Source organism: Hylobates moloch, unplaced genomic scaffold (genome assembly GCF_009828535.3).
Source record: "Hylobates moloch isolate HMO894 unplaced genomic scaffold, HMol_V3 SCAFFOLD_8, whole genome shotgun sequence".
NCBI lineage: Eukaryota > Metazoa > Chordata > Mammalia > Primates > Hylobatidae > Hylobates > Hylobates moloch.
The window spans coordinates 75,694,341-75,718,599 of NW_026652283.1; the positions used below are offsets into that span (position 1 = coordinate 75,694,341).

The 24,259-nt window shown below is 46.1% G+C and overlaps 1 protein-coding gene across 10 annotated transcripts in view; it reads right to left on the reverse strand.

The window, feature by feature from the left end:
- CACNA1D (calcium voltage-gated channel subunit alpha1 D) overlaps nt 1–24,259 on the reverse strand; it is a 320,672-nt gene that overhangs the window by 71,982 nt on the left and 224,431 nt on the right. For 5 of the 10 annotated variants that reach the window (XM_032161268.2, XM_032161269.2, XM_032161275.2 and 2 more), the window contains 13 exons: nt 21,692–21,779; nt 21,361–21,420; nt 20,321–20,347; nt 17,639–17,799; nt 16,454–16,679; nt 16,114–16,321; nt 13,092–13,212; nt 9,541–9,655; nt 8,953–9,022; nt 8,019–8,085; nt 7,241–7,388; nt 4,821–4,950; nt 6–65 (listed from right to left, as the gene is read on the reverse strand). In XM_032161268.2, the coding sequence (XP_032017159.1) occupies nt 6–65; nt 4,821–4,950; nt 7,241–7,388; nt 8,019–8,085; nt 8,953–9,022; nt 9,541–9,655; nt 13,092–13,212; nt 16,114–16,321; nt 16,454–16,679; nt 17,639–17,799; nt 20,321–20,347; nt 21,361–21,420; nt 21,692–21,779 (1,481 nt within the window). The remainder of the gene's footprint in view (nt 1–5; nt 66–4,820; nt 4,951–7,240; nt 7,389–8,018; nt 8,086–8,952; nt 9,023–9,540; nt 9,656–13,091; nt 13,213–16,113; nt 16,322–16,453; nt 16,680–17,638; nt 17,800–20,320; nt 20,348–21,360; nt 21,421–21,691; nt 21,780–24,259) is intronic. The other 5 variants (XM_032161274.2, XM_032161273.2, XM_058442361.1 and 2 more) reach the window with 1 other exon arrangement.

The window sequence follows — 24,259 nt, forward strand, 5'->3', positions numbered from 1 at the left end:
ATTACCTTCAACAGGATCTCAACAGTAAAGATGGCTGTGAAGGCATAGTCAAAGTAACCCAGTATCTGCAAGGCACAACATGTGGGAATGAGAAAAGGCATTCAGACCAACTGTGACATCTGCATGCTTACAGGCAGAAACCCCCCAACCAGTCAGAGACCCATCGTCCCAGGAAAACCCTGCCATTCTGAAGGTAAGTGCAGAGCCACGGGTGAATGCCCGCTTTGGTCAATTACATCATTCCCAAAGAGCATTTGAGAATCCTGACCTCCTTTAACCACTCACCCTGACTTGCTCCCCAGTCTTGTGTCTTGGACAGGCAGAGAGGCTCATTTCTAAGAGTGCTTTGTTAAGAAGCTTTTCTCATCAGAGAGCACTACATCTACAAATGACTTGTGGCACCAGATAAATTAGAGGCTTATACATATTTTGGAATTTTAACCGCGTTTCTGGCTGAATGAAGCATGTTGCCTTCCGTCTGAGCATCAGATTGGTGGAGAAGCATAAATGAAGATGGCAGTGGCATCCGTTGGAGCCAGTAGCTTCCACATGCCCCCTCGCATTCCAGCCTGTGTAATCAGGGTGTCAGCACCCTTCCCTGCTCATGTGCTGGGCTGGCTAAGTCTGCAAGGGATGGTTTTACAAGACTGCCTTCCTCCTGCCCATTGTTCTGCATCTAACACTGCTCTCTCTAAACTCAGGTTTTTTTTTTAAACCCTGCTGAGCCCACTCAAATAACAGACTGACTTGGTCTTTGAATTTTCAGTCCAGGCAACTCTATCCTCACTGGTGACAATACCATCTATTATCCCATCGACAGAGTCCTGCTAGCCCTTTCTGGGGTCCCTGCTTCTCCTCGGAGCCGTGGAGGCAAGTGGGCCAGCAGCAAGAGGTCTGACCACCAAGAAAGCTGCTCACAGGGAGCTTCTGACCATAGCACCCTTATCTGCAAAGGCGAGTTGGTCTTGGCCACTGATCTTCATGACAACTATGATCTGTGGTTTTGAAAGAACTGAAGAGAGCAGAGCTAGAAGGGACTGTGGAGACCACCCAGGCCTAATCCTTTAACAGATGTGGCTGCTGGGAGCAGGGAGTGGACATGAGCATAGGCCATGCAGCCAGTCACAGGCACGGCAGAGCAAGGAGTAGGCCTGGCGTATGCCAGTGGAGAGTCACAGGGGTAAGCTGTTGAAGGTAGAGGAGTCACCTGGGGACTGTGTCACAATAACGCGAGGACCTCTGTTTCAAGCCCAGTCTCTCTCTTCAGAGGGTATTCATTTTCCAAACTGTTTGTGGTTTTAGACTTATGAATTCTGTGGGACCACTCCTGTGTAACGGAGTTTCTTGGCCAGGCTATGGAAGGTATCTTCCCATGCACTGCCAGGCCTCAGCCACCTTTTCCTTACTCCTTCCTAGGTCACAGTGGGAATATTAACATGGAAAGCATCTAGTAGCCCAGAAAGACACTGCAGCCTACAAGTCTACAAGGCAACCTGGCGCCAGGGCTGAAGTTGAGATTTAAGCTGTTTTTTTCCCCTCACTCTGCTTGCATTCTCTTGCTCTCTTTTTTAAACTAAGAATTCGGCTAAGGTTAAAAAACACACAAAACACTGCAGAATCTAAAAAGCAATACTCATACACATATGTACATCTATTTAAGCAGAGCGGTAACATTTTTGGGTAAGGCAGCAGGGAAATAAACTTATGGAGAAGCAAGTATAATTAAAAATAAGACATGAAACCCCTATGTAAATTAATCCCCTGTCAATGCGTATCCTAGACTAGCTCCTGGCCTAGTTTGTCACCTAATGCTGTTTTTTTCCAAACACTGCCCTTGTGTCATTTTTTTATGATGGAATGAAATGACACAGAGGTCTTTCTTCTATTGGGGCATCTAGAGCAACTAAACCCTAACAAAAACCCTAATCTGTGAGGACAAATCAAGACAGGCCCAGTGCCTTCCTCTTTATGTTGACACTAACACGCACCATGGGGAAAGCACTTTTTCTTTTCACATTGGAGTGCGTGTTTCATAAATCTGATAGGTAGGGCTTGCCAGCCTCCAGAAATGGGAAGCAACAGCATGAGGCTTGGTTGTCCCAACAGAGTCCTGGAGGCACAGATCTGCAGGTGTGTCTTAACCCTAAAATCTCTAACAATCTGGTGCTCAGAAAAAGGTGTCCACCAGCAAGCCAGGGACACCTGATGCTTGCACACTCGCCAGCCTCCCTCTGCTGGTCGGGTTTCTTGGTAATAACCTGAAACTGCACGGTAATACCTAGGCCTGAGAGTCAACAGGCTGCTGCTTCTAGCTGTCTTGACTTTGAATGGTCCTCAGCGCTGAGTAAGCTGCACAGCTAAGTTAGGGCTGCTGAGGCAAGAGCCAATTTAGGTGCAAGTTTCCTTACAACATAGACACAGTCGGCGGGCACCATCTCTAAGTTGCAAAACTAACTAACAGAAAACCCTCAACTTGCTGGCATTTTTGTTTGTATGTTTTTTTGAGACAGACTTTTGCTCTTGTCGCAGAGGCTGGAATGCAATGGCATGATCTCAGCTCACTGCAACCTCCACCTCCTGGGTTCAAGCGATTCTCCTGCCTCAGCCTCCTGCATAGCTGGGATTACAGGTGCACACCACCACACCCAGCTAATTTTTGTATTTTTAGTAGAGATGGGGTTTTGCCATGTTGGCCAGGTGGGTCTTGAACTCCTGACCTCAAGTGATCTGCCTGTCTTGGCCTCCCAAAGTACTGGGATTACAGGCGTCAGCCACTGCTTCCGGTCCCTTGACTTGTTTTCTTAGTACAGTCAGTATCCACAAGGGATTGGTTCCAGGACTCAGACCCCAAAATCTCAAGTCTCTGATATAAAATGGTGTAGTGTTTGCATATAATCTATGCACATCCTCCTGTAGACTTTAGATCATCTCTAGAGTTCCCAAGATATCCAAGGTCATGTAAATACCACGTAAATTGTTTAGGAAATGACAAGAAAAAAATCTGCACAAATTCAGTACATGTTTTTCCCCAAAATATTTTTTTTTTTCTTTTTGAGACAGAGTCTCACTTACTCTGTTGCCCAGGCTGGAGTGCAGTGGTGCGATCTCAGCTCACTGCTCATACCTCAGCCTCCCTAGTAGTTGGGACTACAGGCGTGCACCACCACACCTGGCTAATTTTTGGTATTTTTAGTAGAGATGGGGTTCCACCATGTTGGCCAGGCTGGTCTCAAACTCCTGACCTCAAGCGATCCACCCACTTCGGCCTCCCAAAGTGCTGGGATTACAGGTGAGCCACCACGCCCGGCCCCCCCAACATTTTCTATCTGTGGTTGGTTGAATACATGGATGCCAAACCCATGGATACAGAGGGCTAACTGGATAGCCACCTCTGCCACACCAAAATCTAGAGTTCTTTTTGTTTGTTTGTTTTTAGAGACAGGGTCTTGCTCTGTCACCCAGGCTGGAATACAGTGGTGTGAACACAGCTGACTCCAGGCTCAGCCTCCTGTGCTCAGGCAATCCTCCCACCTCAGCCTCCCAAGTAGCTGGGACAGGCATGTGCCACTACGTGTGGCTAATTTTTAAATTTTTATATAGATGGGGTCTCACTATGTTGCCTAGACTAGTCTTGAACTCCTGGGCTCAAGCGATTCTACTGTCTTGGCCTCCCAAAATGCTGGGATTATAGGTATAAGCCACCATGCCCAGCCAATTAATAACTCTTTGTATATTCCTAATTCTACCAATGGAAAGTAATATTGTAAACAGCCAAGTTAACATGCTTAAAGGTCCAAGTGGCTCTGCCTGGTGCACTCTGCTTCATAAAGTTACTCAAACTTAATATTGGCTCTCTGGGGCCAAGGTCAGCACTTTCTTTGGAGACACTTGTGAAATATATAACATAGTCACATATTTTATAATAAATCTTCCCAGAGAAGAAACTTTTTAACATTCATTATATATTCTTTTTTTTTTTTCTTTGAGACAAGGTCTCACTGTATCACTGAGGCTGGAGAGCAGTGGTGCAAACATGGCTTGCTGCAGCTTCGACCTCCTGGGCCCAAGCGATCCTCCTCCCTCAGCCTCCTGAGTAGCTGGGACTGCAGGTGTGTGACACCACACTCAGCCAATTTTTTTTATTTTTTGTACAGATTAGGTCTCACTACGTTGCCCAGGCTAGTCTTGAACTCCTGTCCTTCAGTGATCCTCGCCCTGTATCTCCCAAAGCACTGGAATGACAGGTGTGAGCCAGTGCACCTGGCCTAATGTTCTTCTCCACTGAACACCTCAACTAGACATCCTATCATCTCCCTAACTTGTATTTCTCCCGAGTTGTGGAGCCTAGCAGCTTGGTGTATTTAAGTCTACACGACGTGGGAATCTTGCCTCCAACCCTGAACGAGAGAGCCTGGGCATGTGGTGTGCCTGGTTTGAATTCTGCTTCCTCCCTGCCGTGTGCTTCCACAAGGCATGAATCTCAAAACAGGGGTGAATGTAAACCCGAGCAGGGACGGAAAGGAGGACCTAAATATCGGCAGCAGGCAGCAAAGAGGAGGAGAAGCAGGCTCCCTGAATTCACTGACCGTTCCTGCAGAGTATTTAAGATGAAGTTCTAAATTAATGATTCCATTCAGATTTACCCAGCTAAAACACAAGCTCCTGGCACTTACAAACCGGAAACAGACAACATCCCCAGCTGAAGGAAAGACCTACTCTAGCTGTCACCTTGAGGGCCTCCACAGCTCCCATCTCCACAGTGGCCTCTGCCTGAGAGAGGCCAGGGCTATCCCAGAGCGAGCCCCACCCTGGGGACTCACCGTGTTCCGGAAGGAGTGGCTGCGGATGGGGTCCTCTGCGGCCAGGGCAGCGCTGCTCAGCATGATGAAGACGAGGATGAGGTTGGTGAAGATGTGGTGGTTGATGAGCTTGTGGCAGCCTACGCGGATCCTGCAGGGAAAAGCCACTGCTTGGAAACAGTCCCAGATAGGGTGGAACACACTGGGTCCTTAAGAGCGTGGGGCCACTGCAGCAAGAGGCCAGGCAGAGGGCAGCTGTCTGCTGTGCCACCCACGCACCCTGCCCGGCACACCTGAGCAACCTGTCTGTCAGCCTCACGTAGCCCACCAAAAGCAACCTGTGGACCGTGTGTGGTGTGTCAACTCTGTGCTGGGGGCGCCACACAGACCACTCTGCCAAGCCCTTGGAAGTGGGGCTTGTTGTCCTCCTCAAGATGGGGAAACTGAGGCTTAATAAGAGAATTCTAAAGTGACACTAGTAAGGACAGGGGCAGAATCGATCCAGGTCTACATCACTGAAGTTTTTCCACTATGACAAGAAGCTCATCTGTTTATCTTCCCTGACTGAGAGAGGAAACTGAGGCCAGGCCTGCCCTCAACAGTTCACACAGAATGAGATGAATCCCGGGCTTGTCCTGCAGGTGCAAGGTCATACTATTTATAGTGGCCTGCAGTAACTGAGGCTTCAGGACATCTCTGGCTGTCTGCAGATTTTGTAATAGATGTTATTATTATTATTTTTAATTTTGGAGTTGGCCCACAAGCAGTCCTCAGGAAGTGAAGGTTGCAGCATCATTTGCTAACATGCAAGGATCTCATGGCCCAGCATAAGAGTTCTCACCAAGTCCTGTGGTCTCGTGAAGCAAAGGAGGGCGGCTCACGCCTGACACCTGGGCTCAAACGATGGCTCTCTGGGCCATCAGAACCTCACTGCTGTCCTCAATGTGCCCTGCGCCTGTTAGCAACTGGTTATCCATACCCTCAACGTTTGACTTTAGAATTTTAAAATATACATATACACATGTATGTATTTATGTATGTACATGTACATATATGTATACACATATATGTGTATACATAAAACATGTATATGCTCAAATTGTAAAGTATGTGTGTATATATGTATATATAAAATATGTATGTATATGTTTAAATTCTAAAGTATATACATGTGTATATGTATATATACCTATCTGTATTCCTGTATTCTATAAGAGGATTATAGATAGATAGGTTTTCCTTGGAAAAGATTTTTTCCACTTTCAAACTGGAGTCAACCTTATGTAAGGCAACCCCTCACTTCAAGTCCTCCCTTTTGGGCCTATTTAATGCTGGGCGTACCCCCCAGAGGACCTGAAGGTGGTTAGCAGTTGAGTCTGGGGAAGAGCTCAACTGTGAGGGCAGGAGTGCTTTGCAGCTTTGGGTGAAAATAAATCCATTCCCTCAACATATATATATATGTATACACACACACACACACACACACACACACAAGGGGCTGTAGGTGTCAGCAGTATCAGTTTAATAACCTTTTTTTTTTAAAGGACACCCAAACAATGGTGAACTGTAAAAGCTACCATCACATCTTCATATCTCTGAGGATGCCAGCAGGCCTTGCTTCCCACCTGTGTCTCCCTAGGGCCAATGAATTATACAGTTGTTCTCTGACAGCCAAGAACTACTTCTGCAGTTCTAGAAACCTTTCCAGGAGCCATTTATTTTCCCTGGCATTCCACTCAGTCCCAGATGATTTAAAACCTAGAAACTAGCTAGTAAATAAACGTCTTCCTCTTATAGTACTTGTGAGTCATTACCCTGTTCCTTGTCAGCACCTTATCATTTTAACATGAGAAATGCTATTTTAAGTAGACTATCATAGAGCTGAACTGAATACTTACAACCTATAAAATATCACTGTGCAATATGACTTCATGAAGATAAAACTCAATTGGGAAAACTGATCAATGAAGTGGGGGATCTATGAGGATGAGGATGCTATGCAGACCTTGGTCACAAAAATTCTCATCCCACAAGGCATCCTAACAGAAGATCCACTCATTAGGAAAAATTTCCATGGCTGGCCAAAGCATGGAACACCAGAACAGTGGGCTCCAACTGGAATATGCTGGGGTGGACAAGGCTTTCCCCATTGCTGTCCCCATGCAGGGGTGAAGGCAGGGAGGAGAATCTAGAATGGAGCTCCTCCCAGGACCTGGCCACACCCCTGTGGGAAGGAGGCAGCTAGGAAGAGATGAGCTGAGGGCAAGAGCAACAGTGGAGGAGAGAGGGGTTGGAGGGGACTTGGGTGAGGGCGCCAGGGACACTCAGGTTCAGAAAGGGCTGTGAACCACTTCCCCTCACCCCCACCCGAGCCACTCTCAAGCAACCTGTACGGTCACTGGCAAGAGGCAGCCGTGAGAGACTAGAAGGGGAGTATTTACGGGTTGGTCTTGCTAAGAATGAAGAAAGCGCTCCCTTCAGGGATGGGGGCAATTTTTTCCTTCATGTTCAACTCCGAGATCCTTCGAGGACGGGGTCCGGCAGGAACCTCAGGTTCATCCTCCTCCTCTTCCTCTTCCTCTTCCCCTACTTTAAATGAAATACTTTTTTTATAGGCATGAAATAAAGACTACATATGGGTGTGAATTATTCTTAATTTCACATGCAAATTTGGCTTAAACTTTAACAACATCTACCTGCTTACATGAATCAAAACCCTCCTGCTCCTTCAGAATATGGACTGAGTGTGTGTCGGGGGGTGCTGAGAAGTGTCCCCGTCCGGTGAGCGTGTTTAGTTTGTGGGAATGATGAGATTCCCACCAGGGTAAGATCTGACCACAGATGAAAGGTGGCAGTGCTGAGATTCTCACTGCCAACCTCCCAACACCTGGCCGTTTCCCCCGTCACCTCCTCACTCAGACTAGCCTGAGAAACTGTGTGGGACTTTCAGTCTCAATCAGCTTCTAGGCTCCCAACTCCACAGTCCCACCCATGTCAGCCCTGACCAACCTGCACTTTCCCTCCCCATCACCTGGAATTTGGGTGACACATGCTGCTGTGACCATGGGAAAAAGGGGAGCTAACTGGTCCCACGGTCTTGGTGGCCTCAGCAGCTCATGTGCACGCTGCTGGGCTGGCTGGCCGCAGACTTGGCAGGTGGTCACAGAGCAGTAGCAAAGACACACAGCAAAGCCAGCGTCTCGGCTTCCGCCACCATACCTGGCACATCGCAAGGCGGGTAGGGGTCCTTGTCTTCATCCTCTTCTCTATAGTCATCAATTGTAACCTAGGATGACAAAGATGTCTTGGGAGGAGGGGAGACTGACTTAAATGCACTTCAGAGAGGAAAAGTCACCCTGATAGTCCAGCATAGGGCATGGATTCCTCCCCAAAGGTGCATCTGTATTTGAGTGTGCAGGGACAGGCAGATGTCCCCAGATAGTGATTCTGCTTCAGACAGAAGGCCTGACGGCAGGTGAGGAGAAGGCTGAGCCCTGACCCAGTCATGGTTAGCTAGCACCATTCAGGGCTCTGTCCTTGCCCTGTGCCAGCACATTCACTCATACCATGTGATAACGCATCTTATACTCCTGACTTCCTGCCAGACTGTGAGCCCCATGAAGGCAGGGACCTGTCTTCTTCATTCCTGAATCCCCAGTGTCTGACACATGATAGCCACTCGGTAAGCATTTATCAACTCGATGAACAAAGAAAGAACAAAACAACCAGGGCTGTCATAAATAGGATTAAGTTTGACAGTGTAGCCCTGAGGCCACCTGATCCTGGGATTACCTCTGGAAATAGACATCTATTAAAAATCTCCGATTTTCATACCCGCTCAGAAGATGCTAATGTGATCCTGACCACGGGTCAGGTCTGATTGCCCAATTCCAGTAAAGAAAACATAAGTGGTCAAACTAGTCAAATCTTTATCATATTGGTTTTCTGGTGAAATATCAGTGAACACAGCCAGCTGCCTAAATTCAACCAGAATCCCCCTGGGAAGCCAGGGTCTATATGGTGTGCCATATTCTTCACACCAAAATATTACAAGAATGATACACAGACACTTCCACAGTGTAAATGGTACATGTATGGAGATCAACAGGATCATTTTGAAACAAAAAGGGGAGAAGTATCTTAGAACACATACCTTGTTGTCACTGTTGGCTATCTGGTTGACTTCTGGTTTGTTGTTCTTTTTATTTTCTAGGCTCTCTTTTCTAAAGAGAAGAGAAAAGAGCACAAGAAATCAAATAACCATGTTACTCTGTATAAAAATGCTAATCAGGATTCTGAATCAACAATGCTCCAATGAAGGACAGAATTTAATTAGAAACAACACTAACCACAAGAGCCTAGCACAACCCAAACTCAGAGCTTCCTGGTACTCTCAGTGCGATGGATTCATTACACAGATCATCTTATTAAAATTCTCATCTGAGAGCTAATCAGCATTGAATGCATCATTTATTTTATGATGCCAAAATTAACTGCAGTGATTCTTTAAGCATGGGGACACGTGACTCCCACTCTCAGCCCCGAGGGATGAGAGCCAAGAGCCTGGCTTCTGCCCAAGATTCCATCCATTTTGGTCTGCAGTGCATGGTCAACCATGATCCACAAAGCAGCAACCCGGGGGCTGCAGCTGCCGTGATGCGGGGGTGAGCCTGGCAGGCTGCAAATGTGCAGGCTCCCAACACAGCCCCTGGACAAACACTTCAGAGGAAAATAGGGCTACCTGGCAATCTTTTTCCTCTCCTTTTCTTCCGCTTCTTCTTTCTGAGCAGTGTTCAAACTTTCAGCATCAGCCAAATTGTCTACAGCGATGGCCAAGAAGACATTCAGTAGAATATCTAATTTGAACTTTTTAAGGGCACAACACACACTAAATGCAACTACATGTGGCCAACAATGGCAACACCACACACCTCTGCATCCTGGGAGGCTGGTAGCAAGTGACTGTCCCAAGTGTTATACTCACACAGCAAAACTAGAGTGCCAGAGCCCTGCTTTTCAAACAAAACAAAACAAAACAAAACAAAAAAGTAAAAACCTGTAAAAGGACAGTCTACAGAAGTAAAATTAAGATTCACTAAAACCCATGAAAACCCACTAATTTCAACCTTTCTCTGTGTGTGTGTGTCCAAACATCTACATATCTATAGCTATGTTACACATTTTATAAAACAATCTATAACATAAACATGGTATAATTAAAAAGTAGTTTGGGTTTTTTTTTTTTTTAAAACACATACTGCAACCACAACATATATATTCAGGGGAGTGCTTTCCAAAATAGACCACTTCAAAGGTTGCAAGTTGCTCAAATGATGATCCCCTTGCACAAGACAGTATGAGACTTTCTCCTTTGAAATAACCTTCAGAGTCTACAGATAACTCATTCATTCCTTCACTCCACAAACACTGACTGACTATAATGTGTCTGACTTACTGCCACCTGGTGCTGGACTGTTGTGAATAGTCTCACTGCAGCTCAATCTTTGATCACTGTACCTGAACTTGATTTTTGCCCTCTCCAGCCCAGGACAAACTGCTTCCTGAGGCTCATTGCAGTTCCAGTTAAAAAACACAATAAAATGTTAGGTGACTGAATAAATTATCATATGTTTTCACTCTTACTGTAATGTTGTATACATGGCTTTCTTGAATGTTTTTGTTTTTAGCAAGTATTCTGAACAAGACTCCTAAATCAGAAGATGCCTGTTTCTTACCCACTAGCAGTGAAACATGTTTTTGAGAAGCACAGGGATGAGAGGGCAGTAAGTGAGAAGGCCCCCTTCTGTGACAAATGTTTCTCTCTGCCTGATGCCCGGCCATCTGCAGGCAAAACTGCAGGAGCCCAGAGACCCCGAGACAGGAGCAGCACAGCACTGTCCCATACGCCCTGTGCAATCTGTTGTCTCAGCTGGGTTGCTGAACACGTAAACCAACATAACCTAACAAGGAACAGATGATGAGATCTCTGCGAGGGAATAGCACGCCTGACTAATCTATTCAAGGTTTTAAAGAGGAGAGAAACATAAGTGAATTACATTAAGACTCAAAAAGCCTTTGACATGCTGGCCTATTTTTTAACTGGAGCTGCAATGAGCCTCAGGAAGCAATTTGTCCTGGGCTGGAGATGGCTTGGTAACATGAGCATTCCTCTGCTAGGCCTGGGGTAATGGTAACTCAGACAGGGGCTAGTGATGAGACTAGCTGTACTGAGTATTCCTTCCATGATCTCAGTGAAGAAACAATAATCTCTCTAGTCTTGCCATGACACTCAACTCCTTTGGGTAGTGGAAAGCAAATCCAGAGTGATGAGCCACAGAAGACCTTACAAGCTTGTAACAACTTCCCAGAGAAAAATCCATCATCTGCATTGAGAGGCATTACTCAGACCCTCCTCAAGAGTGGCACGCTCTGGAATTCATCCAAAAAGATCTACCAAGCACCTCCAATGTGCCAGGCACTGTTGTGGGTGCTGAGGGCACAGGAAGAAACACCACACACTGGAATGTCTACTCTAGTTGGGGAAGACAGAGCATAAGCAGCTCCCTAAGCGCCTCTGATACAGTGACACATGCTACAAAGAAAACAACACGCAACCACAGACAAGCACCAGGAAATACTTCTCCGCAGATTTAAGTCCAGGATGTTGCTGTGGCCTAAAGAGTCAACCATGAGGACAGCAGAAAAAGAAAATAATGACCATTCATTTACCAAGGGCCAACTATGTGCAAGATCCCGTACTCTATTGAGAGATATGAACACAAAAAAGATTCCTGACTCAAGAAGCTTATCCATCTAGTTAGGGAGATGGAGGAATGCCCACTCAAAATTCCAGTAGACAGGCCGGGTGTGGTGGCTCACACCTGTAATCCCGGCACTTTGGGAGGCCAAGGTGGGCGGATCACCTGAGGTCAGGAGTTTTAGACTGGCCTGGTTAACATGGAGAAACCCCATTTCTACTAAAAATACAAAAATTAGCTGGGCATGGTGGTGCACACATGTAATCCCGGCTACTCAGGAGGCTGAGGCAGGAGAATCACTTGAACCCAGGAGGCGGAGGTTGCAGTGAGCCGAGATTGCACCACTGCACTCCAGCCTGCGTGACACAGTGAGACTCCTTCTAAAAATAATAATAATAATAAATAAATAAAAATCCAGTAGATAGAAGAACCTACAGGCGGTAAGAGACGTGGATAAAATCTGAGGGGGAGCTCAGAGGTAGAAGAACCTTCTCTGGGTGGGAGACAGGGCAGGGGTGGCTCTGGTGGAGGGGGCCTTAGAGCCGAGTCAAGGGACTAGAAGGATGTATATGTGTTGAGATGGGGTTTTCATAAAATACCTTATAGCACGAAGCATTGTCCCTGTAGAAAAGGGGGCAGGTTTGCACTGAGGTTACCACACTGAAGAAAATTTATCAGTGAGCCAGACAAGATAAAGGAGAAAACACCTACAGAGATCTGGGCCACCTTAGGAGAATAATCCAGATTAGGACCTTTTAAAACGGAAGGGTGAAGACCCAGATGTCGTATCGTGTGTGTACGTTGTTCACGCATCAAACATTCATTAAAGGCCTCTGTGTACCAGGTCTGGTGCTAGGCATGGAGGACCTGGAGATAAAACATCGAGAACCAAAGGCTACAGGATCAGGAAGGGTCCGCATGAGGTAAATACAGATCCAAGGGCCAATTCCAGAAGTCTAGGATTAGAGATTTTCTCTTGACAGGGAAAAGGGGTAAAGTAAGGCAGAGAGAAGTTACGCAGCATGATTTAGCAGCTAGCCAATGGACTTGATCCCCAAAGATGGACAGATCAGCAAAGTGAAATTAGCCCAGGGGGGCACAGATCAGTCCACAAAGATGGCTTCCATCAGTCACGAAGGGTCTTAGGAAGTCACAGATGGACACCTAAGCTCCCAATAATGATAACATAAAGAACCACCTGGCCTTGCGCTCAGCCATCCCTCGGGACCTGTACAGGAGACATGATGCCAAACTGAGGGACCTCTGGGACCAGTATGTGTGCTGTCTCACGCTCCTTCCCTGGGCTTGCTTCTCTTAGCCAGAGCGCATCCCTCAAAGCCTCTCTGGAATTCTGCTTACAGGATGCTGCCCCCCAGCAGCATGGAAGAAAAGCAGATATTGAGCTAATAAGGTAAAGGCATTCACCTCCCTGCCACAACTACTACCACCACCATCACCACAGAGAAATCCAGAGGAAGAAAAACAAAACCAGATAACGACGGCAACAACAAAGCCTGGTCGGCTTGAAGGATACAGTTACCACAAATGAAGAGGATGATGAAGTAGATGCAGACGATCATTCCTGAAGAGGACGGGCCCCCGTAAGCCATGATGCCATCGTACATCACAGCGTTCCAGTCTTCGCCTGTCAGGATCTGAGAAGCCAAACTGGTATCAGCCAGCAGGTGGATTCACAAATTGCAGTCGCTCTCCTAGAGCCCCTCGGTGGCTGCCTAGATCTGGTTTAAGCTGCCTTTCACAGTCCGGTTTGCACTGAACAAATCCATCTGTTATCCCATGGAATTTCTAAAACATTGTTTTTTAACTACACAAATAGATAATTCTTTGAGTGAAAAAAAATTGCCTTATTATTAAGACTTATGTGTTTGTTTGTTTGTTTGTTTTGGTTTTTTTATTTTGAGATGGAGTCTCACTCTATCGCCAGGCTGGAGTGCAGTGGCTTGATCTAGGCTCACTGCAACCTCCACCTCCCCGGTTCAAGTGACTCTCCTGCCTCAGCCTTTCAAGTAGCTGGGATTACAGGTGACCACCACCACACTCGGCTAATTTTTATATTTTTAGTAGAGATAGTGTTACACCATGTTGGCCAGCTGGTCTCGAACTCCTGACCTCAAGTGTTCCGCCCACCTCGGCCTCCCAAAGTGCTGGGATTACAGGCGTGAGCCACCGCACCCAGCAAAGATTTATGTGCTTTTTGATTACACCCCAGCCCAGTTTTAGTCCCTTCCCCAGAAAGCATGCTCTTTCTGTGTCTCTCTGGAACCTTCAGCTACAGATTTAAACCCGTTTACATACAAAGAAAACAAGCACTAGGTGTCTTCTCTGAGTTTTCAGACACAAAGGATATCATGCTATGCAAAGTTTTCTGCAACTGGCTTGTTTTTTCTTTCAACAACATACTCTGGAGACCCTCTGTGTCAGAAGGTGCATCTCATTCTTTTAACTGCTGCATAGCATTCCACATAGTCCATCAACTGTGGAAATGGATAATTATACCTATGAAATTACAGAAGCAGGAAATTCTAAATGTCTCATGTAAATTTACAAAACTACCTCAAGAGTAGATATCACCAATGACCTGAAATTTAAATTTAATCTTCTCTACTGATCATACTTGGTAATTCAATCCATGATGAAATAGAATCAGATGAATAAGAACAGTAATGAAAAAAATGCTATCTTCCGACGACAGAGCTCCTTTATCTTCAATCTGGACTAGATATTTTTAAAATTTAAACTGTTATGGATCACAACCAAACAAAAATGGGCAAATGATTTGAAAAGATAAAGTAATTCACAGAAAAGGCACTACTGATGGCTCTGAGTCATATGAAAAGACGTTCAACCTCACTCCTGATAAGAGGAGTATCTGTTAAAAGTACAATGAAAGGCCATTTTCACTTATCTGATGGGCATCCCAAAGCATGCTCTCCACTGAGGGGAGAGGCAGTGAGGCAGTGGGCAGTGTGAAGAGAATGAGCTAATACAACCATAAGGAGAGCACTTGGGCAAGGGTGTCAACATTTAAAATGGACACGCTCTCTAAAGCAGCAATTCCATCTCTGGGAGTTTATCCCACAGATCTACAGCCAACACATGTGCCCTCTGACGCATGTTCAGGGTCACCTACTGGAGCCCTGTTTATGTGGGCTAAGACCAGACAGAACTCAATGCTTGTCAGCAAGGGTCTGGTCACATGAACAATGGCACATCTACCACTGCATGCATGCAGCGTTTCAAAGGAGGGGCAGCCTTTTATGGACCAAGCAGGAAGGCTCTTGAGGACACTCGAAGTGATAAAAGCGAGATGCAAAACAGCACGTAGAGTGAGCTCCCGTCTGTGGAAAGTCACCTATAGGTAGCTTAACTGAGTTGTAGCTATCAGAAAATGCAGATCTAAGAATTCACAAGAAACTGTTTAACGGTAGTTGCTTCCTAGAAGAGGAAATTTGTGGCTGGCTGGGATAATTATTATTCATTTGTAACATTAGAATTTTGTGCCATATGCATGCATTACCAAAAAAAAAAAAAAAGACACCAGTTTCTCTGAAAGAAAATTTTTTTAAAAAAAGAATGACTGATTAGCAGCCAAAATATAAGTATAATTCAAACAAAAAAACTACGGTTTATAGCAGATTATATATACCTCAAAATGACCAAGTGGGAAAGAATTGTCCAGATCATTCCCTTTGGTCTCTGGATTTCTTCAGAAATGGGTAAGTGACTCATCCACAGCAGAGAGTTGGGCATGGAAAGGGCCACCATGGGACCCAGCTGTCTGCTGCCTTTCCTCTCTGGCAGGGCTCTGCAGCTCACATCACACAGGAAAAGCAATGAGGACAGGTGGGTCTTTTAAACTTATCCATCAGACCCTGTCCAAGGAGGAGGGTTTTGAGCACCTCAGCTTAGAGTCAGGGGAGCATGTGCTGCTACTCTGAGCAGCAGAGCCATCGGTGCCTCTCTGCAACCACCGCTCCCTTCTCAGCTACTGCCTGCAGAGGCCCCACAGGACAGGCACCCTCAGAATCTGTGTGTCCTGCGTCCCAGGAGGAGGACAGAAGGGGCCAATGGCTGTCACAGTTCCTACCACTCTGATTCCTCCAACTGTACACCAAAGCATGGAGGCATGAGAATTCACTTCTTGTGTAAATCTATTATAACTAGGATTATAAACTGACCTGCCATCAAAAAGTACCAAAGAAAAAAAGGATTTTAGAGTCTATTTCAAAGAAACCTCACAAAGTCAATCAAAAAGTTTTCTAGGAAGAGCTTGAGTGTGAAAAATAGTTCTTTTGGTTTATTATTATGTAATGTAGCTAGAAGTCTTTAAAAAAATTACATCACATAAGATAGATAGCTGGAGGATGATGCAGAACAAATAACTTAAATGGTACAAAATTTACCAGGCTATGATTAGGGCAGAGATGAACAAAAATGGAGTCCTTTTGTCTTCCTGAGTGTAAGCAGACAAGAAGGCAGAGGAGTTTTAGCTGCTGCTCACGAAGTGCTTTTCGGGGAATGGAGAGAGGACTCACCTGGAACACTGTGAGAAGTGCTTGAGGGAAATTGTCAAAGGTGCTCCGCTTGGTTTGTGTTTCATCAAAATTAAACTTGCCGCCAAACAGCTGCATCCCAAGCAAGGAAAAGATGATAATGAAGAGAAAAAGCAGAAGCAACAGCGAAGCGATGGACTTCATGGAGTTTAACAAGGATGCCACTAAGTTGCTCAGGGAAGTCCAGTGCCTATAAGTCAAGATGAGGGTGTCAGCTCAGAACACCCATGCAGGACAGAGCAGAACATCATCTGCCCGGGGACGTGACTGGTCGCCGCCTCATGTACATAAAACATTTGCAGTGGGACCCACATTTCCTTACCTGGTCACTTTGAAGATTCTTAAGAGGCGCACACACCGAAACACAGAGATCCCCAGGGGAGACATGATTTCCAGTTCCACCAAGATCGTCTCAGTGATTCCACCACACACCACGAAGCAATCAAACCGGTTGAAAAGAGAGACGAAATATGCTTGGAGGCCCAAGCTGTACATTTTTACCAGCATCTCGCAGGTGAACAGAGCCAAGAGGACTTTGTTGGCAATATCTGGAAAGACAAAGGGGCACCCATCCTCAGGGTCTCCTGCAAGACACTCAGACTGCTCCTGCCCCTCACACCTCCCTCCCTATCAGGCCCCACAGGAAATATGCCAATACCTTGTCTCTCTCTTCACTACCTCACCCAGGACAGAAACGTGGCCTGCGCGTGGACAGTCTGTCCACCAGGCTGTGGTCCTGCTTCTGCTACTAGCTAGGTGTGTGACTCTGGAGAAGTTACTTGATTTCTCCAGGTCTCAGTGTCACTGATGACAAAATGGGAAGGGGCAGCTCATCACATAATCTCTGATGCCTTCCAGCCCTAAAAGCCTACGATTCTGCATTGACACCATCAGGTTATACATATTTTTTCATTCAATCACACAGAAAAGACCTGTCTGAACTCATTTATGGCACGACGATATCAGAAGCAGTCACCTATCAATGTCATTTCTAACAGCTGAAAATATCACCAAGCAGGCTGGAGAGGTAGAAGGAAACGGGTTTCACTGGATAAAAGGAAGGACTTTTCAAAGGCTCGAAACTGTCAAACCCAGAATGGACTGTCTCTAGGGATAAGTGTCCCACACCCCAGTGCTGGAGCATTCAAAGCAGGGGAACCAAAACCATTTGCCAGAAGTACTATAGGGAAAAATGAAGCTTCCCCGATGAGGGCAGGGAGCAGGGATTATGAGGTCCCTTCCAGCTCCAAGAATTCTTGGTCCTAGGTTGGCTCAGGGTTAGGACAATTAGATGCTCTGCATTAAGGGGCTCCAAGGTGCTTCACCACGCGGCACAGACGGCACCTTCGCTGTGGTAGTTGCTGTGTCTGGATGGTTCTACCAAGTTTGTCCTCACTAGAAATGTTCCGATACTTCATCATGCAGCGATCAGATAAGAACAAATGGCAGTTGGACAGCCACAGAAATCTCTAGTTCAGAACAAAAAAGGAATGGCCTCTGCTTGTACCTTGAATCTGTGTCAACCAATCTGGCTGATTGTAGTGCTCAGAGGAAATGGTTAAGGTGTTCAGAAACACCAGCACGATAACCAGCCAGTAAAACGTGACAGACTTCACAGCGGCCCTACATCTTCTGCGATTGAATCGGTTCCAGCGACGCCAGCGGCGGCTAAAAGACAAGCAAACATTACTACGTAGATGACAGATACAGCATCTGAATATCCAATACATATGATTGAGAGATAATTTGGCTTTCACTCTGGAGGTCCAGATTGGGGTGGGAGTGCAGGAAGGAAAGATGAGCACAAATGGCACAGAAATTAACAGACTTCATAATAAAAATCATGTTGGTCTGAAAATGCGACTTTTAAAAGTATAATCTTGACTTGACCATGCTATCAGTCCTTCCTTATGGCTTATAGATAACTCCAGAATCTGTCATATGCTGCCCTTAAGTGGGTTAGAAAATCTAGATATTCATAGTTTCATGTGCAGATGCAAAACTACACTTGCACACATATGCAGTTCCTATATTCACCATATGGGACGTGGATCTGCTCATGCAATCAGTGCAGAGGGCCACTTCGCTTATTATACACATCTCTTGCAGCATCTCAATCACCATACAGAATTTACCAGGCAGCAAAGTGCTACAAAGCTAGTTTTTTTTTTTAAAGGGAATCTTTTCAATCCTTTCTTAAATCTCTGAGGTTCCTCCAGAGCCTGGCAGAGTTGTCAAAGCTGAGTAGGACATGAATCTTCATACTGAGTCATCAGGTGCCCTTTCTAACTAGTGATGCTCAAAATATACCTTTAGGAGAAGAGCCAATATTGAATCGTGTTTTCATAAAAATAAAATGAGCTCAGCCAAACAGACAAGTAGCATGTCCTCCACCTACCTTCAGTTCCTGTTTGCGATTAGAGAAAATATTCTCTCCCTTAGCCTGTCTCCTTCTAGAAAACCTTCCCTGCCACAAGGGGATGGTTTGGTAAAGTGTGCCGTGAGCTGCAGCTCAGCGACCCAGATCCCATGAAAAGGTCAGCCAATTGGTAAAGTCAGTCCTCTGCAGGCTGTGCTGCCTCACTAACGACAATAGGGTACTTCCTCTGGGGGCCTTAGTCAAGAGGAATCTCCAGGCTACCCAAGCTGCAGCCCTGGCTGACTCAGCTGTGTTGCTAAGCAAAAAGAAAATCTGTAACCCAGGAAGTGAGCAGAGAAAGAGTTGTGCCAACTCTTTACCAAAACCTGGATCAAGCAAGTTGTATTTTATTATTACTCTTGCTGTGCAGGTTCCAATGGAAAGAGCAGCTTCTAACATGATGGCCACCGTGGAAAAACTCTACCAAGGACACTAAAGACTGTCCCGCTCACAGCTGGGTTTCTCCTGGGATGCATAACTCAGCAGACACAAACTAGTACTCCATCATACTGGTGAACCACAGTGTGTCTACCCACTCACATTTGATGGACCTTTGGGTTATTTCCAGCTTGGGGTAAGTATGAATAAAACTGGTACAAACATTCATGTTACAACTTTGTATGTAGGCATATATCTTCATTTCTCTTATACAAACACCTTAGAAGCGGGATGGCTGGGCCAAATATAAACACGGTAAATATATGTTTAAACCTTATGAGGAACTACCAAACCATTTTTTTAACGGCTGTGTCATTTGACATGTCCACCAACACTGTATAAAAGTTCCCACCAATCAGCATCCTTGTCAGAACCTGGCATTGTCAGATATTTAAATCTGATTCACTCTAATGGGTGTGTAGTGGTATCTAACTGATTTTAATGTGCATTTTTGTAACAACTGATGGTCATTTCACGTGCTTATCTGCCATCCACATCTCTTCTCTGGTGAAATGCCTATTAAAAATTTTGCTCATTTTTTATTGGGTTTTTCTATTATTGACACTCTTCTTTATGTATTAATCTTTATATATATGGGATACCAGTCCTTTATCAAATATGCTTTGCAAATATTTTTCCCCAAGTCTGAAGCTTACCTTTTTCTTTTCTTTTGAAGAACAGAAGTTTAATTCTGACAAAGACCAATTTATCTGTTTTCTGTTACAGAAAGTATATTGGGTGTTGTATCTTAAGAAACCTTTGCCTAACTCAGGATCACAAAGACTTTCTCCTATGTTTTCTTTCTGGAATGTTCATGATTTTATATTTTATATTTAGGTCTTTGTCTATTTTAAGTTAGTGTTTATATATAGTAGGAAAATGTTTTTGTTGAAAAGTAACACTCAGATGAAAAACTACACTAATCATAGGTATATGGTTCAATGAGTTTTACCAACTGAACACGTAACCTGCATGCACATCAAGAAATGCTAGTACCTTGGGAGACTTCTTGAACTCCCTTTCTATGGAAAACTTTCGAGAAGAAAAGTGACAAGCAGCAGCTCTCTTAGGAAAATGACTCAGAGAATAAGGGGGATTAATGGGGAGGCAAAACTCGTTACTGGGTCTTACTGGTTTGTTTTGAGGGAGGTCTTTGGCAGCTATTACACTGCTCCCTAAGGCAGGCTCATAGGATTCTGACTGCAATTTGGTATCAATGTTATAACCCACAGAGGAAAACTCAAGTCCAGAGCAATTCTACGTAAAATTCAGAAGTGAGAACATACAAAGGCAACACACAGGCTAACGAAGAAACAGAAAGAAGATACTGACCTGAGTTTGGATTTTGAGATGGCTTGACTGAAAGAAAGACAAAAAGCGTTAAGATTCTGGTTCCAAGGGCTTGAGCACACACTCCCCATCATTTCAGCTGAGATATCATAAAAGCCATGCATACAGCCTGGACTTAGCACCCCTGGTTACCACAGCAGGCCAGCGGGGGCAAGGCCAGAGCAGAAATCAGGATGCTGCCAGGGCCAGAGGAGCAGACCGAGCACCCTTGAGGCCCAGGTCAGGGAAGACTTGGCCAGATTCCCTGCAGGCCCTGGCAGCAGGCAGTGATGCAGGGGCCAAAATGAAGGCAGCAGAGTCTCTCCTGCCACTCATCTTGACAGCAGCATTTGCTGCTACTACCGCAGAGGGAGCACTGCACTAGGAGTCCCAGCGCTGCCATTCTCCCACTGGGTGAGTATGGGAAAGCAGCAGGTCTTTGGGCCTCAGCGTTCTCATCTGTAAAATGGGGATGACAAACCCATTCTCTGTCTGCTTCATGATGTCTCAAAGAGGGCAGCGCAAGAGAATGGAGGCAAAATCACTTCACAAATGGTTGCATATTCTGCCCATAACACATCATTTTTATGAAACTCTGCCAAGAGTAAGATTGAGTTCTCTTAAAAATGACACCTGCACTTTACAGAGATAAGACCTGAAGGATACCAGCAAGAAGCAAACAAAACCAAACCGCACAGGGCTCCCCAAGAGCAGGCAGTGCCCAGCACATTCTGCACTGCTGGTCCCCCCAGCCCCCCGACCAGTTGCCACAGCCCAAATCATCTAGAAAAAAGCCAGTGAGTGTTAATGCAATGGTGCCTTCCATCATGAGGAGAGGCTGGTGCAGGGCTCCAGGGAAAAAGTGCCAGGCACCAAGAAGGCAGGGCCTCGTCATCCAACCGCCAGGCTTGAGGTTAGGAAGGTCCCATGAGCAAAGGAAAACTTAAATACATAGCACATTCTAGTCAGCAACTCTGCCACAGAAGCTCTTCTTCAAAAGCACAAATGCCAAACCCAGGCTGGAAGGAGAATCAGGCCTTTACCCCCACCGCCGACACCCAGAGGGCCCCGCCTTGGCCGCGCCTCTCCGTCTCCACCAGCACCTAATGGACACAGCAGGTGGCCAGGTTAACCATCACATTCTTCATGGGCTCTACTTACAGGAAGAGGCATGTGAAATGCCGGGTGGGAGGGGTGTGCAGGAGGGATAGCCCTGGCACAGGAGGAAGCGTGGCGTGGGGTACGAGGAGCCTTCCCACCCGCCACATCCAAGGCGATGGTCCGGGGCTCTGCCGCAGCCTGGGCCGTCTTCCTCACCACCTGCTTCTCTGAGACAACAGGAGGGGAAGGAGGGCAAGTGCTCCCCACACTCACCAGAGACTTCCAGAGCAGCCTCGGTTCTCGCCTTCGCCGCTGACGTTCTCTGTGTTCACAGACTCAGTCTCGCTGGTGGGCATGCTAGCTGTGGGGAGAAGACGGGCTTCAGAGAGCATGCCGGGCACGATGCACGCCTGGGAGCAGGCCAGGTGGGAGCCTCTGCCACCAGGCAGACCTCCGGAACCTAGGAGGAGGGTGACAAGGGCCCTCAGGGGCTCAGCTGGGCTAAGGGAGTGCCAGGGAGCCAGGCATCTCCACCGCAGGCGAGCCTCTGCACCCGTGGCCTGTAGGGAAAGCACAGAGTCCCCCTCGAGGAGGACATTCTATCCACCTAGACATTTCCAAGAAAGGAAGCTAAAGGATCAAAGTGAATCCTGTGGCTGGGTATAGCACCACTTTATCCTCCTCATCTCTGGGATCACACTGAGAAGCCACCAAAATGTACTTTACAGGTACATCTTCGCTTGCCTCAAAAGGTGCATATAGAACATCTGTGAATAACACTAACATTTCATGAGTCAATCATCTTAAATATACTGAGGGAGAAGAGCTATTGTGAATGGGGAAGGCAGTGCATGAAGGTACCATGCACAATATTTTTTTAGAGTTAAGAACTCTATTTTTCTGCTATTTTACCTGATGCTGAAGTTCTGCTGAGCTTGTGAAGCCAATACGCAGAAAGTTCTTACCCAGTAAGCTGGGTAAGAACAACTAGAGCACCAAGGAACTATAGTGTTACAGGTGGGAGAAGAAGATCATTATCAACCAGTGAGCAGAGGGCAAGGTTGACTCTGGTCCCATTGTGACTGGGTCTCTGGGCCCATCCCACTTCTCCATGGCAGGATCCTGAGCAGAAGTGGAGGAAATGTGGAAACACACCCACTAGCGTGTGGAGGTCCAGGGTCCACCCAGGGCCACCATCTGGTGCATGAGCGTCTTTTCTCATCCACTTGATTCAACCCCATAAACATCACAAACACATGCTGGAGCCCAGGCAGTGGAGGAGGGCAGGGGCAAAAAGAGGGCACACAGCACTGCACCCACCTGGAATAGGGGTGAGGGACAGGCAGCCCCCAGCTCACTTCCATCAACTGTGAAGAGAGCTACCTCAGGGGTCTGTGCAGGAGGTTCCAGAGTAAAGAATGATTAATCCTGCCGCGGGGGGCAGAGGTAAAAGAGGAAATCACCGAAGAGAATCCACGTGTACTTCATTTTTCCTGAGGCATGGCTTTGAACTGTAGTAACTGTTTTTACAGACCTTACGGTGTCTTCAGGAAAGCTTGGCCCATGGGCTCGGCCCATGTGGCTCCCCTTAGCAAGGGTGCCTCAAGTTTCATCTGCAAATACTGGTAGTGGGCTGGAAGCGCTATGGTGAAGATTCTGAGGCCCAGCCCAGGCTCAGGGGGAAAGGAGCCAGATCAGGCAGCTCTGCGTAGGGGGCTGTGTTCTGCCCGCCTTGCTCATACTAGACTTCATAAAGGTAACAGCAGGGATAGAGGTGGAACCTGGCTCAAGGAACCCAGTGGTCTGAGAAGTCTTTTGAGGATACCAAAGAAGATCCCTGATCTGTTCTGCTTGTGAGTGCCCGAGAAACTGAGCCTGCCTGCATGGGAGCCTCCACACCATGCCCAGGAACAGTGAGGCAAGGGTGTCAAAAGTTAAGACCAAGTGAGTAAAATTATAGACTCATGTTACATCGCTGGTACTCTCATAGAATAATTTTCTTCTTTCCTAAGCCAGAAGAAACCAATTACAAACCTTGATTTACTTTTTCATTATTTCATGCAAAAACAAACAAAAAAACTGGACAAAAACAAACATAAAAACGAATCTAATCATGGAAAAACCTTAAAAAAAAAAAAAACAAAACTCCATTAACACACACAGACACACAAGAAGCTATTCATGCAATTCTCCTCGACTGTTCCTCACTCACTCTGATTCAGCAGAAAGGCGAGGAGATTGTTAAATCCAACAAAGAAAATCACAGTGGGAGATCCTTTTCACATCTGATCATGAGTTAACTCTGTGCAGCATTTTCCTTGGTGGTTACTGCAGTGACTGAGGGGACCAGGAGTTGAGGGCAGTACCATGCGGGGAACCCAAAGGCCTGGTCCTGTTTTCTGAGTCTCCTGGGCAATGGGCCACCTCTCTCCAGCCTTCACTTTCCTGTCTCTAAAATGGTGGTGTGAACTCCACAATCTTGAGGATCGTTTCCATCTTTAACAGTTTGCTATCTCATAGGTCTAATATTAATCATGTCGGAACATTAGTCATTATTTTCAAAAGAGCAAACTTCTGAACAGACTAAGTCTTTGTGGCTTTTTAATCTCTGGAGTCGTGTCTCATGCTGATATCGGTACAGTTGCAGCATTTCAATTCTAAAGCTTCATTTTAAAAACAATCTGATTGAAACAGATAAATTACATATTTTCTATGGGAACGGGGTCATCAGTTAGCATTTCTGGCCCCCTGCCAACTATTAGTGTATGAAATGTCCTAGTTGCTCCCTAGACTAACTGTGGGGAAAGACAAGAAGTAAAACCGAACTCCCCAAACAGCAAC